The 19,191-nt window shown below is 42.7% G+C and overlaps 1 protein-coding gene across 11 annotated transcripts in view; it reads left to right on the top strand.

Moving 5' to 3' along the window:
• SCHIP1 (schwannomin interacting protein 1) overlaps positions 1 to 18,353 on the top strand; it is a 731,629-nt gene extending 713,276 nt beyond the window's left edge. For all 11 annotated transcript variants that reach the window (XM_019627052.1, XM_019627033.1, XM_019627029.1 and 8 more), the window contains 5 exons: positions 8,894 to 9,011; positions 9,962 to 10,159; positions 11,030 to 11,153; positions 13,470 to 13,563; positions 17,714 to 18,353. In XM_019627052.1, the coding sequence (XP_019482597.1) occupies positions 8,894 to 9,011; positions 9,962 to 10,159; positions 11,030 to 11,153; positions 13,470 to 13,563; positions 17,714 to 17,765 (586 nt within the window). In that variant the 3' untranslated portion in view covers positions 17,766 to 18,353. The remainder of the gene's footprint in view (positions 1 to 8,893; positions 9,012 to 9,961; positions 10,160 to 11,029; positions 11,154 to 13,469; positions 13,564 to 17,713) is intronic.
• Positions 18,354 to 19,191: the final 838 nt, after the last annotated feature.

Here is a 19,191-nt window from a genome sequence, read left to right as displayed (position 1 = left end):
GGTTACAGTTCAGTGGAGCAGTCCTGCCACCAGCTGCCTGGGTGACAGAGATTGTGAGGCACATCCCGATTTTAAAGACGACAAGTATTCCACTTTCGGATCCCCCTCTCTCCGGAGAGCTTTTCTCTTGAGCTTTACAATAAAACTGTACTGCTTAAACAATAAGTAAGTAAGTAAGTAAATAAATAAATAAATAAATAAATAAATAAGGCAAAGTATGGGTAACCACACTTCATAGAATCAATGCAATTCAGTAGATCAACTGCATTCTTTTTAATGACTACATAGACCAGATGACCACAAATTAAATCACAAAAGAGAATGTCTTTGAGATCAAGCTTACTATGGAACCAAGCCTAAACAATAGCCCCAACACTTTTTTAAACATGATCGCAAAACGTGGTGAAAGCAGTAGTAACTCATTGATCGAGAGATTAAAAGAATTTGCCATGGGCCGGCCGAGTGGTGCGATGGTTAAGAACTCGCTTGGGATGCCAGAGGGCCCCGGTTCGGATCCCACATATGAGGGCCAGTGACACTGCCCTCCACAGCTAAGATGCTGAACAACAGCTCAACCTGGAGCTGGGCTGCCATGAATCGCTGGCGACGGCGTAGGCTGCAGTCCCTGTGGCAGTGGGTTGCCATAGGTACCGTATGTAGCCAGCAGCCAACGTGAGCGGCCAGCAGCCGCAGTGAGCGGCCGTCCAGAAGCCGGCGACTGATCTGCCTTGCCAGGGAAGAGCGCAATGATGGTGCCAACTTGGGCCAGTGAAGCAACGCCCTCCACAACTAGACTGAAGAACAAAACGACAGCAACTTGTCTGTTCCCCTTCCCCCAATTCCCCAGCACTGTTCCCATCCCCCCAATTCCCCAATAAAAATCTTTAAAAAAAAAAAAAAAAAAAGAATTTGCCATTTTCATAAAATCCAGGCATACCCCTCAAAAATATAGAGAGACACTGACCCTCTAACTGCTATAATTTTACCCCAGCCATGTGAACATCGTCACAGGTCTGGAAGGGGACAAGCATTTCTTCAGCTCCAATAGCTGAAACTCATGAGCAGTTCAGGCACATATAAGTTTAAACTCTGTCTGCCCTGAGCAGAATAAATAGGCTGGCTTTAAAAATATGGTTCAATGTATATCAATTAATTTAGACTCTATAATCGACTGCAGGTCCAAGGAGGAGAATGGGATTGAACCTGGGATGTCAACAGTTGAATCAAAAAGTCCATCCACAGAAATGTTCACTTATAAGAAAATGTGTTTCTTGCTGCCCTCCAAGAGGATCTCCTACCACCCCCAACACGCTGCCAAAAACAGAAGCCCAGCCTGACTCATATGTGACTCATGGTCCCTGCATAGACACCATCTGAGTCAGGCACGCAACCATCCTCTTCCACCTGTCAAACATTTAATCCTACTCACCTTTTCTTCAACACATAAGTCCTAATCATCTCTCCCATTTTCTCTCCTTTTCCTTTCTTTAATTCCTGCTAAATGCCCACACGTGGCAACTCCAAGGCACTCAAGAGAGAAAAATTCAATTTCTTCCACCAAAAAATATTTAGGTATTATTTCCTGCCACCTTTTCTGTGCATATCTCTCCACTTTTTTGTTTACAAAGTTGAAATCATACTATACCTACTGTTTTATAGCCTTTTTGTTTTCATTTACTATATCAGGAACTTTTGCCCGTATTCATAATTGTTCTTCTATCATACATATTTTTACTAGCTGCTTAATGGCCCATGATATATGTCACCAAAATATACTTAATGAATCTCTTAAGGTGCCCTGGCCTCTCAAGAAAGACTCTCTAGTCCTAGAGTAAAATACCAGTTTTGTGACCTTGTATAATTTAACTTTTTAGCCTTAATTTTCTCATGTAAAATGGAGGTCATAATACTTTATGTATATTTGAGGATAGGTAAATATATAAAGTGCCTAGCACGTAGCAGATGCTCAACAATGGTCACTCTTTTTATTTCGGAATGTAGATTCCTTACAAACCATTAGGCTTTAATTAAGATGAAAGTAAACCACATTTGGCACCTAGGAGATATGTTTTATTCCATCATTGTTCCTGTATCAGAAGAAGCCTCATTCTGGTCCTCAGTTCATGCTAGAAAATAGTCTGGTGAAAATGCATTTTTTCCAATGTTAAGATCCTATAATTACAAATTTAATTACATGTAAAGTGGTCATTAGTGAAGGAACCGGACACTGATGTGGAATTAGACCCAGCAGCTGTCGGAGGAATGCAAGTATTTATAGTTCTCTAGAGCAGCGGTTCTCAACCTGTGGGTCGCGACCCCTTTGGGGATCGAAGGACCCTTTCACAGGGGTCGCCGGGTACTCGTAAGTGGGCGTATCTGCATGTGGGCCTGAAGACGGATAGAGGAGCAGTGTCTCGGTTCTTAAGACCATCGAAAATATGTGTTTTCCGATGGTCTTAGGTGACCCATGTGAAAGGTTGAGAACCGCTGCTCTAGAGAATCAGGTTAGGACACAGGGGCTGATGCTTCACCAAAGAAAAGCTGGTGAATGCTAATTTCCCTTTTCCACCAGTTTTTCTGTAGTAAGAAGATTCTGTGGCCACGTGGTGTTGGACACCTGCCAGTCATCATGTGAACATGTATAGATGGGAGGGCCCAGACCTAGCCTTAGGAAAGGGAGCAGAAACAGAGTATGTGTAGGATTAGGAGGCGAAACCTAGAGAGGGCACCTTCGAAGCTGCCGTCCTCAACTCCTGCTGAGGAAGCCAAATACCTGAGTCCTGTACCATGTGCGGTCAGGACAGGCCATAAAGAGACATAACGCTCCCCTTCCCCAACTCCCCTCTTTAGTACACAGTTTAAAACTACCCTTAACTTTTCTGGGCACATAACTGCTGGAGGGCTGGCTTTCCCTCCCTCCCCTGCATTTATTTCCACCACCCCCGATTCACCAGGATCTCCTTTCTTCTGCTCTTTTCTGCTCATTCACTCTTCGTGGATGACACCTTACTTACTAATTAATGTCCGGGTAGTAAAAGTATTTCTTTTCTCACTTGTAAGATAAGGAGTGTCTGCTAAGTGGTATTTTGTTTTGTTTTGTTTGTTTTAGATCTCTTCCAATGCCCTATATAGCACTATTTGCCCTATGTATTTCTATACATTTCTGTTTATACACTGTGATGTGATGAGCCAAGCACTGGTTCCTGTTGGAAGTCCTGGTTTCTGTTATTCTTGGTTCAACTACTAGTATGCATCTACTTAATATAAGGGTTGTGAACTATCAAATGCCTTTAGCGGCCAGCAAGAAACATAGATGAGTGAAGTAGCCCAGATAAAAGGCAATAGGTGGGACTGTAGCAAACTAGAAAGTCTGTGCCGTGGCCGAAGTGGACAGCGGCTGCTCAACACTAGCGTATTGGTGCCTGCAGTTTGCAGAGATCTTATTGCCTGGTCATCAAATGAATGAGAGGATGGACAGTTAAACATCCCTCTTCTCTCTAATAGAGTTATAAATATCCTTGATAGGTCTTCTGTGTGTAGGATGATAAATGTTGGAACCGCAGTATTCTCACCTGTTATATGAGTACCACTCCTTTTAAAAAGTCAAATTATCATCTCATACATCACACAGCCCATAGCAAAGAAAGGTAACACAATCCCACTAAGGTAAAATAAGAAATAGCTGTGTATTTTCATAACACATGTTGGGAAGCAACAACTTTGCCTTTCCCTTTTTTTTTAATAGTAACAGGTGTTTCTGTAACTCTCACGGTAAATGTCAATATGGAATAGGCAGCAGGGAAAAGAAGAGGAAGGGGCAGGGTTTAGGGGATGGAAAAATATGTTACAATTTTTCAACCCACCTCAGCACAGTCCATAGAGACACCATCACACATGTGGTACATCTAGAACTTGTCCGAACCTCAGTTGTTCTCACATTCTTTCTTCACGACAAATCCTTAGAAAAGTGAAATGTGTTTACAGCTACCCTTCGATAATTACAGCCCACATTTTATGTTCCTTCCCCTTTGAAATGCTCATGAAACAGAAAAAGATATGGTATAAAAATATGGCTCATTATTCATTATAAAGAAAGTCTTTGAATAATGCATCAACGATCCATTAAAATAAATGGAAAGAATATATTTTAACAGCCCATTCGGAAACTCGTTGGGGCTATTGAGTAATGAATGGCACAGCAGGGCCATGGTTCTCACAGTCACGCTGGTTGTGGACAGACAATGAGCAAGGCAAGTCTGAAACCCATAGGTATATGGGAAGCTTCCTCTCACTGTGTTTCTTAAGGAAATCATATGATGGCCTTGAAATTATAAGCAACCACAGGAGGTATCTGCCCTTTAAAATTATATTGCCATCACAGGCAGGATCTAATCAATACAACCCTAAGGTTACGTGTAATTGGGGGAAAGGCCACTGGATTCCAAAAGAGGTCCAGCCTGTAGCCTCTTCCTTCGTGACTTTGCACCAATTACCTTTTGCCACAGTGCTGGTGTGTAATAAAAGCCCACCCACTTCAGTGGCATAGAACGGTCAGCATTGAATTCTGCTTAGAAGCCTTTATAGGTCAGATGAGCAGTTCTGCTGATCAGAGCTTGGCTCACATGGGCTTACTCGTGTGTCTGAGGTCAGCTACGGATTGGTAAGGTCCCGCTGCTGCTTTTGGCTGAGCTCTGTCATGTGTCCCCAGCCTCAGTTGAAGATGCTGGTGGTCCAAGGTGGTACTGGGAGATTTCTAAAATCAGCAAACACCAAATAGTTCTGGGGTTCAGAGCTGGCCTCACACCAGCCCAGTCACAGTCACCACACCCAACGCCAAGGACAAAGGCCGATTCCCAATGGCTGCTGCACCACTAGAAGTTAAGCAACCTTTAGGGCCATCACATTGTGTGTCTCAGGAAAAAATCTGGTCTTGTCCTTGTATTTTGAAAAAGTCTTATCTTTATACCGAGTCATGTTACCACTTGGCTAAGTTTTTGAGATGTCCTCTTAATAGTTAACAACTTTTCATCTCTGCCCTCCTCTCAATTCTGTGCATGTTTTTAGTAATCCCCTGGTAACAGCCATTGGAGGTCAGCACAAGCGTTTTCTAACGAACCGTCTTTCTCACTGTAAATGCCAAGCAGATGCGGGTGCTGAACAAACAGCCTCCCAACTCTGGTCTTCCCACTCCTGGCCAACAGGCACTGTCATTCAGAAAGCCACTTCCGTTCACACTGGGATGTCCAGGAGACAGTCTTTATCTCTTCGTTTTTCTGAGCATTCTCCATCCAGAGCTCCCCTCTTTCTAGACCCTTGGGGCTTCCTGTCAGTAGCTCTGGGCAGCAGCGCGGTTTTACATTGCTGCATAAGGAGCAGAGGTTGCTGGGAGAACCAGGACACATACGTGTCAGAACTAAAATCCACAGGCACGGCAGATAGATGTCAAGCAGCCTCTTTGGAGGCAACTCTCTGCTAAATGCCATTTGAAACACCAAGTATTCTTGACTTGGAGACCTTAAATTATGTTGCTAATTAACATGATGAGGGGGTCATGTTGTGTTTTCACCTCAGATGGTGCTTGAGCAATCCAGACTCATGAGACCCCCAGCAGCCTGGATTTTGAAAGACTGCATATGCGCTGCCCTGTGAGGGACAGAGGCCAGGGACTTCCAGGCTGCAGGAGTGAGCGTCAGGGCAGCCACGCCTCCCCGGGGCAGGAAGGGGCCGGACAGGGGTTATCTAACTTGACCCTGTGACACACAGGCCTTGGGCAGCACCTGGTGGCCCTGCTCACCCCACAGCCAGGCCTCTGCCTGAGTTGAGTCTCCCCAAAGCCGTCTTCATCTTAAAACCCGCTTAAAGGCTAAAGGCAAACAAATCCTTTTTGAAACCTGAGTCCTTTGTAAGATGTCTTTACAAAAATCCCCTCTGAACCATTAGCTGTTGGGTCATATAATTTCCTTTTCCTGAGAGTAACATTCTTGGTGATTACCGCTATAAGGAATTATAAGTCTCACCCTGTAAGAAGCTCTGTTCAGTTTCCCACGGTGATAATGTGGTACTAAGGCGATTTTCTGAATTTCTACCTGAGGTGTTTTTTTTCATTTCACTCTGACTACTAAATCCTCACACACCCCCTTTTTTTTCCCCTTTGCCTTTTCTGAGTTAGAAACGCTTTATGGGGTAGTTGATTTAGGTCTGAGCTGAGCCTGAGCACAAAGCTCGGTTTGGGGGCAGAACAACAAAATTTACAACTAAACTTTCTTCAGAATAGTTTGGACGTTTTAAATTTTATTTTATAATGGTATCATGGGTTATTTCATATTTTTACATCGGTGTATCCAGTGGCTAGACACTTCTTTTCAAGACTTGAGCTATTCAATAAATAGAAAATGCTACATAATCTTAGATTCAAATTCGGTTTAATTTAAAATATGTCTTTTTATTTTAAAAGATGCCTTTAAGATACATCTGTTTTTAGTTTATAATTTTATTTCCCATTATCATCCAACTCATAGATCTTGAGTTTTATTATTAATATTGGATTGATGTTGGGTTATTTATTTATTTTAACAACTACAGATAATAAATTTGAAAACTTAATTTGTGTGGGATCAAAGGGTGCCCTGAACTTATTAGATTTCTCCAGGAAAACAACTCCAGTGAAAGAAAGTTAAAAGGAGACAAATACCGCTCAGTAAAAGTCCAGGCTGCCTAACAGAGTTAAAGACAACTTAAGAACGCTTTCTCAGAAACCTGAGTGTGCATCAGGGAATTACTGTGACCAGGTGAGCTATTCAAGTATGTGACTTTAGAGGTTCCTTTACACAAATCCTGTGTTCCTTTGTCTAGGCTTTCAGGAAGTAGAGAAAGGAGGGTAATGAACTATGCCCAGCTCTGAGCTAACCCTTTTCATCCTTCTACAAAACACCGAATTATTCACCCCATTTTACAGATGAGGAAACTGAGGGTCATAGAGCAATATGCCTAGGCAAAGACATGAATCTAAGCACCTGACTGATTCCAAGCGCCCTGAGCTGATTGCAGCAGAGCCTGTGGCCTTCTGTGCCCAGCCCTGGGCCCTGCTCTCCTGCCTGCACAGGAGGACAGGAAGAGAACAGAACTGGGCCTACTGAGGGAAAAGGTGGCGTTTCCTTACTGGAGAAGTAAGCTGGGACTTGCAGTAATTCTAGAAGTGAACAATAGGTGGCAGTACATACACTTAACAATGATGGTGCCTGCGTGAAATCAGTAGATTTTTCTGGGTTCTGTATCATTTTCAAAGAAGACTTTGTATGAGTCACCTTTGTACAGAGCATCCCTACCTATTTGAATAAAAAAACGCAAATACAAATGTCAACTATCAGAGGAGCTCTTCTCATTCTCCCTGTGAGAGGAGTAAGGCGTGAGCAAGGCAGTGTCCCTGCCCTAACCCTGACTTAGGCAAGCTCCCTTAGGATCCCTTGCTGCTGAGAAGCCTCTTGTTGCCTTTTCTTTCTCTCCTCTTACGCACAGACTGGCGCTAAGAAAATTCCTTCTTTAAAAACTCTCCGCCACCAAACAGTCATGAAGTGTGTTCCACTTCAAAAGGTTAGGACACAGAATTGGGTCCGCCATCTGGCCTAGTGTGTAACAAGTACACAACGGGGGACCCTTTGCGCCCACACCCCTGGCAACATCATCCCTGAAGCTTCAGGATTTGCCACAAACATGATGATCTCCCAAGAAATCTCTACCTCTGAGGCCCTGTGTGCATGAGGCAGTCTGTAGAACCTCGTTGTGTTCAAAGGTTGTGCGTTTCTGACTGGGTCTGGGGTTTCTTTAAGTTTCTCTAGGGTGGACCTGTGGTGTGTGTTTTTTCCTTAAATCACATAAATGAGCTCCCTCGGTTGGCTTTTGGCAACTGCTGTAAATAAAGTTTTCCTTCAGATGACCCTATACTATTTCGGGGGGTGGGGGTGAAAGGAGTCTTCAGAGGGCTGTGACCCTGGGATGCTGGCTATAGTGAGCTTCCTGGTTGTCCCCGTGGGCGAGGACATTAGATGACACCATGCAGCGTTATTTGACCAAGGACCCCATTCGTATCTTCATCAACAGGAATATAAACTCAATGACTTGGGCCGGCCAAGTGGCACGTTGGTTAAGAGCTGGCTTGGGATGCTAGAGGACCCCGGTTCGGATCCCACATGAGGGTCAGTGACACTGCCCTCTACAGCTAAGATGCTGAACAACAGTTCAACCTGGAGCTGGGCTGCTGTGAGTCACCAGCGACGGCGTAGGCTGCAGCCCCTGCTGCAGTGGGTTGCCATGGGCTACCATGTATAGCCAGCAGCCAGCAGCTGCAGTGAGTGGCCGTCCTAAAGCCGGTGACTGATCTGCCTCGCCCGGGAAGAGCGCAATGATGGTGCCAATTTGGGCCAGTGAAGCAACGTCCTCCACAACTAGACTGAAGACCAAAAGGACAGCAACTTGTCTGTTCCCCTTCCCCCAATTCCCCAGCACTGTTCCCATCCCCCAATTCCCCAATAAAAAAATCTTTTAAAAAATTAAAAAAATAAACTCAATGATGCAACACATTTTTATTGGGCACCAACTATGTATTTGGTATTGTGCTGCATACTATAATAGGTGGTCTTAAATTATTTTTCACTTACCATAGAATTAGTGTGGTAGAAACTAATACGATATTAGTAAAAGTTATTATTTTATAATATATCCAGTTGTCGTTATTTTTCTCTGGTGGAAGTTATCATTTAGGAGTTAAGAGTAGCATTGGTCATTCACTTCTCCACGTGAAGAACTACTTTTTATTAGTAAAACCACACAGTTGTATTGGGGATGGCCAGATAACAAACAGCCGAGTGGAATCAGTGTCCTGTTTGCTTCTGCCCAGCCTGCAGAGCGGGATGAACCTGCAGATATGCTTTGTCAATGACAGCGGCAGTGACAAAGACAGCGATGCCGATGACAGTAAGACCGAAACCAGCCTGGACACCCCCCTGTCGCCCATGGTGAGTCCTAAAGCTGCTGCTAAAGCCCAGTGTGCGCGCTTTCCTACTCATTTAGCTGCTTTTCTGTTGCTTGTTGAGCAAACATTGCAGAGATTTTAAATGAGAAATGGCTCTGCATTTCTTAACATGGCATGTACCTAAAATGTGACAGTGATCGAAAACTCAAAACTGTGATACAGCAAGGATGCATAAGCTCTGTTCAAGTTCGCAACTGCTTTCATATTAAACCATAAGAGAAATCACCTATGCCCTAAAAAATTCTAAAGGAAAATATGGTAAATACCAATTCTTTTCCACTGGGTTTAGAAATATGAGCACAGACTAGCAGTAGGATGCCTTTTAAAAGGCAGGGGATGGGGGGGCAGGGCAGGTGGGAAGGCTAGTGCATAGAGGGTTTGCTCAGAGAAACCAGCAAGATAATGTGTAGATGGCATCCCTTACTCATTCCTGGCACATGTATTCTAAAAGATGGCTTACTGATCATGGTTGCTTGTTGCCGGAATTCTTTGCACGCTGTGAGGTCTATCTATCACCTTTCTCACTAACCAATCATGTTTTCTTACCAAGGAAACTGTGTTGATCATTGGATACCAGAGATCCTGTCCACTCCAGAAAGCAACACACCACCTCAGCTCTGGGTTAAATATTTTGCTGTGGTCTGGTCACTTCGGCCAAGTTTTGAGACTAAAGATGAAAGAAATGTCTCAAGTTTGTCATACATATATTCTTCCTGTTATTTATTATGCTATTCTTTATGCTAAAAATCAGAGTCTGCTATTGACACTGAGGAAATAAACTCCCGTTTTAAATGTGACTTGAGGTGGGTACAGAGCCGAGCTGAGTTGATGGAGGGAACTCTCGAAGAGGGCTGAGGGGATGCTGTGTGTAGCCCCTCTTCCAAGATGGTACCTGGCATGGAAAGCTCAAGGCGCCTCTTTTTCCCTTCGCAGAGCAAACAGAGTTCTTCCTATTCCGACAGAGACACTACTGAAGAGGAATCTGAATCCATAGATGATATGGATTTCCTCACAAGGCAAAAGAAATTACAAGCCGAAGCCAAAATGGCCCTCGCCATGGCCAAGCCAATGGCCAAAATGCAAGTAGAAGTGGAAAAACAGAACAGGAAAAAGTCTCCCGTCGCTGATCTCGTAAGCAGCAAATGCTGAAACTCAAGCGAGTGTTTGGTGGCTGCAAACGGTTGACGATGTCCCAAGTCCTTTAGCAGAATTATGCAAACTTGGGTTTCTCCAAGGCAGTTTATAAAAAGTACTGTCATTGAGAAATATTTGTTTGTTTCTTTTTCCTTCCTACTGTATCACTGAAAGATGCGTAAGCAACAGATTTCACAAAAGTTAACTTGGCTCTTGATTCATATCTACTATGTTTCTTAAGGGCAATATTAACTGCCATGGGAATATTTAAAGTCCTTTAAAGCGATCTCAGTTTAAGAACCTATTGGTTGTGGCAAACTTGCTATTACGATAGCCCTGTTTCAACGAAGACCATATAGCATAGTGGATAAGAGCCCTGCACTTTGGATTTTAAGTCTAGCTCTGCCCCTGACCTGCTGTGGGGCTCTGAGCAAGTGACAGAAGTCTCTCGGTTCTCTCATCTATGAAATGGGAATAACACCTAGGTCAGAGCACCATAGTGAGAATTCCGTGAACAGAGCATTCAAAGTGCATAGCACAACGCTTGTAGCATGGTATAAAGTAATAAATAGCTGATATCATTGATTTTATCCATGCCATTGATATTACTTGTGGGCATGATAATTGACTCCCAGTTGTCACAGCGTGTATTAAGAACCAGTCCCAAAGCTTTCGATTTCAGGAGCGTAGCGTTTTGCGGCCATTAGTGTTTTAGACTATGTGGTGTGTGGGGCCTCGCGCTGGGAAAGTCAGACTGGGAAAGCTTTCTAAGCCCAGACTTGACTTGAGTGGGTGCGTGAGGGTGGGTACGTTCCGTGTGCTTGCTGCTCTCCTCATGCCTCGCTTCCTTTCCCTCCATCCCTGCAGCTGCCACACATGCCTCATATAAGTGAGTGCTTGATGAAGAGAAGCTTGAAGCCCACAGACCTGAGAGACATGACTATTGGGCAGCTACAAGTGATAGTCAATGACCTTCATTCCCAGATAGAAAGTAAGTGTGAGACGTGCTTGACAAGGGGACGGTGAATGTAAGACGTAATGGGACAGCGCCGCTTTCTGTGACTCAGAGCCTTCATACACATTTCATTAGGTTCCTCCTGTGTGTTTGCAAGGAAAGGCCAAGAATCACAATAAATCTTTTTTTGTTTTTAATTACTTTGAAATATTCAGAACTTCAAGAACTTTTCAAGGTTCGCAGAGGTTATATAGGTCCTTTTGATTCATCTTAAATCGCCAGCTCCTAGTGAGTGCCTGGCATGTATTTGCCTTGCGACATCTGTTTCTAATACAATTTAGTAGTTACAAGTCATTGATCATACAATTATCCCCTCAGCTTTACTCGTATATACATTCAATTTAGGTCATCAAATCAAATTCGACTTATTTTGTGGTATACCAGGTTGTGGAAGTATATATGACCAATACATGAAAATTGCAGAATGACAAAATATGAGCCTGTTTTCTCCCAGAATAACTGAAGTGTGCAAAGGAGTAGTGAGTGAGTGGCGATCACACAAGCTGATTGGCTGCGCTGAATGAAAAAGAAAACACGCTCACAGGGGCAATGTGATTAGGCCAGAGGGGCTCATAAATCTTATGGACTTATAGATGCATTCAAACAAACCAACTACCAAAAGCGTTTAGGAGCCAAGTGGAAAAAATTGAACACCAACTAAATGTTTTATTAAGAAGTTATTTCAGGGGGGGGAAAAAAACAACTTTTAAAATTAAAAAAAAAAAGAATTCAGTGTGATAAAGTTGCTGTGGTGATGTTAATTTTTTTTTAAAGAGCCCTATCTTTAGAAATACATACTAAAGGACTGACAGATGAAATACTATGATGTCTGGAATTTGCTTTAAAATCATCCAGTAGAGGATGGGGAGATGGATGAATCAAGTTTGGCCATGAATTGATAATTGTTGAAGGTAGTTGGATGCACAGGGCATGGGGATTCTTAAACTGTTCTCTTTGGTTTTGTATCAGTTTGAAATTTTCCATAATAAAAAGTTACAAATTTCATATGGAATAAAAAAATTTCTATGCACCTTGCAGGCACTGCACTGGGTACTAGTATAAAAAACCAGCCCGAGCACACGTTGGAAAAAATAGAATTGGACATATTCAGTGTCAAGTTAATACAGTCAGTATTGTTTTAAAATAGAAAGAAAGAATTTTAATTAAGAACCATAGATCCACAGGGTTTTTGTTTTAATTCTACTACATTTGAATTTTAACTGAGAGTAAATTACGAGGAGTGTTAGTCTTTCGAGTGATGTTTTACTATTGAAACATCTTTCTTCACTTTTAAAAAATAAAATTGCCGTCTCGTCCTTTTGAAGGGTAGATGAAGACCTCTTTATGTGATTTTTAATTTTTCTTCTCTCTTTTTTAAATTGGAAACTAGTCTGAACTAAAGGCAGACAGATGCATCATTTAAAGTTGGGATCTCTAAAAGCATTTCCAAGGGGCACCTAGCTGAATACCCACTTCCTTCCTTTGGTTTCTGGGCCCAGAGCTCTTGCTAAATGAAGGCTGTCTCCCATGGGTCCAGACCTAGAGCTTTCATTCTTAGCTGAACTTGGGGGAGGGGGGAAGCAAGAGGGAGCCCCTTGCTTGTTCATATTTTTCAAGAGGATTAAAAATGTTTCCATCTATTTTATGCCCAGTATAAGTCCTAAGGATATTTTCCTTGGCACCCATTGTGCAGAGATTTTCAGGGGCTGTCTTCAGATCTTAACACACCTGGCTTTCCAGTATGTTTAGCAAATACTTTTTCCTAGAACAACCTGCACACGGTGCAGCTCCTTCCCTAAGCCGCCCGCCGAGAGCCTCTGAGCATCCCTGAGGCACCATCCTCTCCAGCTGGGCATCTGACATAGCTGTCTGTCAGTGTGGCAGGGGCAGCCTGAAGACGAGCCGAGGGAAACCTGACGAAACCCAGACTTCATTGCTCACGTTTCTTCAAAACAAAACCCCGCTTTTTCTAAAAGGCTGTTCCTAATAGTTAACAACTTCTCTTCCCACTTGGATCGGAATGTATTTAGAAATACTTGGTACTTTACTGCTTTTCTTCCAGCACTCCTATAATGGCACAAACTAGTCATGTTCTCAAATTGATGGCTTCTCCTGAGCTTATGAGAAGCTAGTGTAAGAATTCTAAATTGTAACAAAAATAGCTTTCCGATTATGGTTAACTTTATATAATATATGTAGGTGTCTGTGGTACATGTACAGTGGTCCATAGTGCCTCCTTCTGACTTGGATGCAGTCTTATCTATTTTTAGACACTCTCTTGTCTTTGCCCAGGCTTGAACGAAGAGCTGGTTCAGCTGCTCCTCATCCGAGATGAGCTGCACACGGAACAGGACGCCATGCTAGTGGACATTGAAGACTTGACCAGGTCAGTAACGCTTCGCCCTTTCCAAAGAAAGAAAGAAGCCCGGGAGGGTCTGACGTTTAAGAATTAGGGCAAACGCGAACTCTAGAGAACATCGTCCCTCGCTTCCATGAGCAGCTCACCTAATCTCTTCTGCTGGTGTCAGCTGTTAAAGTGGAAGGGAAGTGGCCCGAACTGCTTTCCGAATGCATTGCTTTTCCACAGCCAGCCTGCCCTTGGGATGGATTGTCAGGGTATTAGAATGTCTTACAGCCCACCCAGGTCAGGTCAGCCTAGAAGGACATGATCCTAAAGGACTAGCCCCCGGGGAGTTGGCCCTAAGCCATTCCATGCAGACGTATTTCCAGCACAGAAGCAGTCACGTGGTGAGTGCCACAAAATGGCACTTGCTGTTATGTGACCTGACTCTTGATCGCATCTGCCATGCCCAGAAGGCAGGACACTGGCATCTTTCCACAGCATCAGTGCCACCAGATTGTTCTCACCAGGGGGACACTCCAGGACTTGAGTTTCTAGCTGGGCCTGGCTCCAAGCGCCTCTCTGTAAAGAGGTAAAGAATGTTTCCTTCCCGAGGGGATAAGGAAACTAGGCTAATGCTGGTGAAAACCTTGCATTTCTTAGTAGCTTTCCTTGTTGCAAAGCCTGTCACCATCAGCATATAAAGTACATGAAATATCGTAAGCATTCCTATTATCTCCTATTTACTCTGACACCTTTTCTGAGACAGTTCATACAAAGTCTTTAAACCAGGAGGCAACAATTACTGTTAATCCTAGAAAGGGTATTCAGAGGGTAGAAGGCTCCCCATGGAGACAAAGAACGCTGCTTGTTACAATAACATAAGGAATTAACTGCATGATCCAGCACCATCCAAGAGAAGCTTGAAAACATATGTAGTGAAAATGCTGTCAGGACCTCTTCTCAATGTAAAATATTTTTCTAAACGCAATATTATAAAAATAGTTTGGGTAGCACAGTAAACGCCACAGAATTGTGTTTAGGCTTTTTAAAAAGACCTATAGGCAGGACTCTGTTTTGTATGCTTTGAACGTTGTCTTGCCTCACCCCTAACAAAAAAACAAAACAAAACAAAAACCAGAAGGTCGTCTCGTACCTTCTTAGCATATGTGCCTGCGTCTGAAATATCACAGTAACACGCAGATAATATTGTTGCCATCTACAGATGGATTCATGCACTGCACCAACAACTATAAGACATAATCCCTTTTGTTAGTCTGAGAAATGTGCATGCAGGTGTTAAGATTATGGGAAATCAGTAGTGCACTATACAACCAGGACCTGCGTCTTCTGAAACGTATTTAAACTCTTTGGTAAATTCTGTGACTTTCCTGTGACAGCAGAGACCTGCTGTTTGCCCCTCAAAGCAGCACTGGCATTCCTCGTTGTACGAAGGACCTTGAGAGGCTCCTCCCTTCTCTCAAAGGATTAAGCTATTACTTAGATTTGTAGTTGTACTTTTTTTATATACCTTTGAGGTGGTATGATCATGAGAAGCAGGGCAGGCAGAGCCAGGAGGTTAAAAGGAAAGGAGTCACTAATTTGAAAGTGTTGGAGGAACCCTTTAAATTGCAGCAGATGGGAAGAAGTTTCTATGTCCGTTCCTGGCTGCAGAAATACTACTTTGCTCCTGGGGGAAACTTAGGATGATACTTAAACGTTCCTGAAGGTAGCGGCCCCAGAGTTTTGCAGCCAGCAGCTAGAGGGCTGAGAGCATGGCTGTAGGGACTGCTGAAGTCCTGTTCACCTCTTCCCTTTGCCTGCCTAGCTCCCCCCATTGCAGAGGGCAGGCAGTTCAGATCAGTGGTTCTCAGATTTGGCTGCCCATTGGAACCACCCTGGGAGCTTTATAAACTGTTGATGCCTGGGCCTCACCCCTAAAGAGCCTATTTAATTGTTCTATGGAGTGTCCTGGGCATTAGGAGTTTTTAAAGCTTCCCAGATGATTTCAGTGTGCAGCCACGTGAGGACCACTTGTTTGGATGATGCCTCTTTGGAGAAGTGTTTCCTGGCCCCCCCAAGACTCAGGTAGGACTCTCTTCCTTTGTTCTTGACAACATGGCATCCCTCCCATATGGAGTCCAATCATATTGTGTTATATTTATTTGTCTACTGTGTATCCCTACCTGACTGTAAACCCCCTGAGAGCAGAGACGACGCCATTTTCATTTATTGCTGTGTCCCCAGAGCCTAAGACAGAGCCTTCCAGGTACATAGTAATGATTGTTGATTAGTGGGCGCTGAGTGAAACAAATCCTAAAAAGGACTTTCATATAAATATAGTTGATATGAGAGCCTTTTAGTTTTATGGACTGAAACCCTTTTCCTGCCTTTTAAAATTTTACTGAAATTCACCCTTGTATATAAGTCTGAAAACAATAGCCAATTTTCAGTGTTTTCCAAACATGTTTCCTGTCTGTTCTTTCCTTCTCTCTCAGGAAAAAACCCCATGCTGTATGTGTGTGTGTGTGCGTGCGCGCGCGCGCACGCGCGCATACACACACACACACACACACACACACACACACAGATACATATTTTAAAACTGCTGTAAGATTGATAACTTAATTAGCTGCAGTACAACGTTCACTCATTGGGGATCAAAATATTTCTTGAGCTGAATCTGTTTAAGTGAAGCCTATGAGCTACTTTATGAGTATGATCAAGGTTCTTTTATACACGTAAACAGAGCCACAAGGGGTCTGCTAACAGGCGTGGTTTTGTTTTTATTTTAGGAATAGAGGGTTGATACCTTTTTCTTGAGTTCCTTTCTTGTTAAATGAAGATCATCAATTATTTGTGGACTGCTGAATGTGACAAGAACATTGTTGTCCCTTCCCTGTTTCTGCAAGTGTGTGTGGTTTGTCTTCCCTGTACCAAAGATAAGAGACATCCTGCATAAAACCAATGAGTTAAACTTGACGTCATTGACGACCCAGATCAGGGCCGCACACAAAAACTGCCTCGATCCTTTGATTACAGCTGGGAACTACACTCTTAGATACTTTTCTCTTGCCAAATTTATAATTTCCTAAAATCCTCCTTCAAAACATGTGTCTTTTGCAACCTTCAGACCCTTACCATTCCCTGAGAAGACGTTTAATTAGTGCCCGTTCAAGTGACGTAAGCAGCTTGGCCGTTTCTCCCACTCTGTCTCCACCAGCCAGGTGCTGGGCTGGCCACACTTTGGGCTCACCGGCCACAGTAGGGCTCGAGGAGTAAGACTCACCCCACACTTCCCCTACCCTCACTGCCGTAATCATGCCCTTAGGACTAATTGAGAGCGAGGGAAGTATACAAACATGGAAAATCTTTACATCCACAAAGGCCTACCATTTGCCAGGAAGACATTAGGTTTTTCTGTTATTATTAAATTTATTGGGTGACATTGGTTAATAAAATAATATAGGTTTCACATGTACAATCCTATCATACATCATCTATATATTGCTTTGGGACTTACCACCCAAAGTTGAATCTCCTTCCACCACCATATATTTGACCCCTTTGCCCTTTTCTACCTCCCACATTAGCTTTTGTGAGAACGAAACTGGACTGAGATTTCTGTCAGGAGTGTTGTTAATACTTAGATTTGTGTCTGTGTGCGCGCATGTGTTTAGATAAAGCCGTCACAACGTTACTTTCTATCGTACCACCTTGCCTTGCTTAGCGCTTATTCTCTGTCGGCTCTCTCTCCTTGTCTATTTGTTCCTTTCTCATCTCTCTCCTTTGAAATATATGCTCCATGAGAACAACGACCTCATTGTCTGCTCACCACCAAACCCCTCAAACCAGGGGCAGTGCCTGCCACATAGAAGGCACATAGTAAACGTGTGTGGAATAAATGATCCCAGAGACTTACCTCTTTCCATTTTTAAACACAGCACTTTTCTCAAAGGCGGTGACATCTACCAGTCTTAGGTTAATCCAGTGGTTTATTAAATAAAATGAATCATGCATAGAATATTAAAATTAAAGAGGAAAAATCCATTTGAATGAAGGACTGTTTCTTGATTCCCTGGATTTCGTTATGGGTAATTCTGAACCTCGTTTGGGAGAATGTTTTAGCTGTTGATTGGAAAGCAGCTTGGATCTTACTTCGTAGCACTAAACAATTGTATTATTGATTTGACAGACATGCCGAAAGTCAACAGAAGCACATGGCAGAGAAAATGCCTGCAAAGTGAGAGGAAGCCATCCAACCAGAGGACAAGCTAGAGTTTATTTTGCTTCTGTGGTTGTAAAAATGCTGTTGCTAAAGGTGGCGCAGAAACAAACATCAGTCTTAGTCATTGGTAATGTCTGAAGCTTAACGTCCAGTGATTGGCCTTTGCTTCTTAATTTATTTTAATTTTTTTACTGTGCCACTAAATATCAGGCATTTTAATAAAATATTGTTACAAAAAAAATGTACAGTACTTACACCATCACAAATCATGGTTAATAAAAGAGGGTAGTTTTAACTTTATTTTTATTTGTTTAGAGATTTTAAGTTGGAGCAGTATTTTACCATTGACTACTTCCATTCTTCACTGTAGTTTTAAAGAAGAACTGTAAATGATGGTGCTATACAAGTCAGAAAATACATGCCTGCCTCGTAGTGAAGTTGTAGACCTCCGTAATATGTATATTTTAATCAGTTTTCAACATTTTGTGAATGTTGACTACCTGAGGTTCATTTTTAGATGTGCTATTAACATTCTGTTGGATTCAGAGGGTTCCTTGAAAGTTTTATGTATAAATATGTAAAATAAAAATTAAAACTTTGTTTCATATGATATGTCTTTTTGCTCACTAGCAAGCCCTACACTGGTTATATTTCTTCCTTTTTCACTCTTCCTCAACTAAATTCCCCACCAGGAAGCTTTTATCAGTGAAAAACACCAAGTGGTTCTGAGGACAAACAATGCAGCAAATTGCCAGGAAGATGGGGAAGCGTCAGTGTGTGTGTGTGTGTGTGCGCGCGCGCACGCGTGTGTGTGTGTGTGTGTGTGTGTGTGTGTGTGTTTGAATGAGTGAGGGTGTGTGAGTGAATGTGTAGGTGAATGAGTGTGTGTGTGTGTGTGTGTGTGTGTTTGTGTTTGTGGTGTGTGTGAGTGATCCAAAGAAGACCCACAACATCAGAAATAGCACTTCTGTTATTGTTCAAAGTTATCAGTCTGAAATTTTAGCACTGTACCACTTAATAACTGCTGGTCTTCTTAGAGCTTTTTACTGCATCAAACTCCATTAACCAAATCTGCCACATGAACACATGATTCGTGCATTTACACTTTCCTGAAGGCCAGTTGTTGCCTTTTTCCAATTTTAACCACTCCGTTAGTCTCATGAAGAAAAATGCAAGTCAATTACAGGTTATTTCCCAATAATTAGAGAGCTTCAGAAAATCAATTTAATTAGCTAATGTCCATGCAGGTATTAGGGAACCATAAACCAAAGCACAGATGAGCAATCAACATTCCAGAACCACCCACAGACCACCTGGTTTCACTGCAAGGTCAATGATGTAATCTGAAGATAGAAGTTTAGACAACTGTCTACAGTTTCCTTTCTGAAAAGTACCCAGCTAGATATTGTAAGCAATTAACAGTTGCCATTTTCATAGCCTTCTAT

The sequence above is a fragment of the Hipposideros armiger genome, unplaced genomic scaffold, assembly GCF_001890085.2.
Source record: "Hipposideros armiger isolate ML-2016 unplaced genomic scaffold, ASM189008v1 scaffold_16, whole genome shotgun sequence".
NCBI classification, from domain to species: Eukaryota; Metazoa; Chordata; class Mammalia; order Chiroptera; family Hipposideridae; genus Hipposideros; species Hipposideros armiger.
This window is presented reverse-complemented; position numbering and strand designations above follow the sequence as displayed.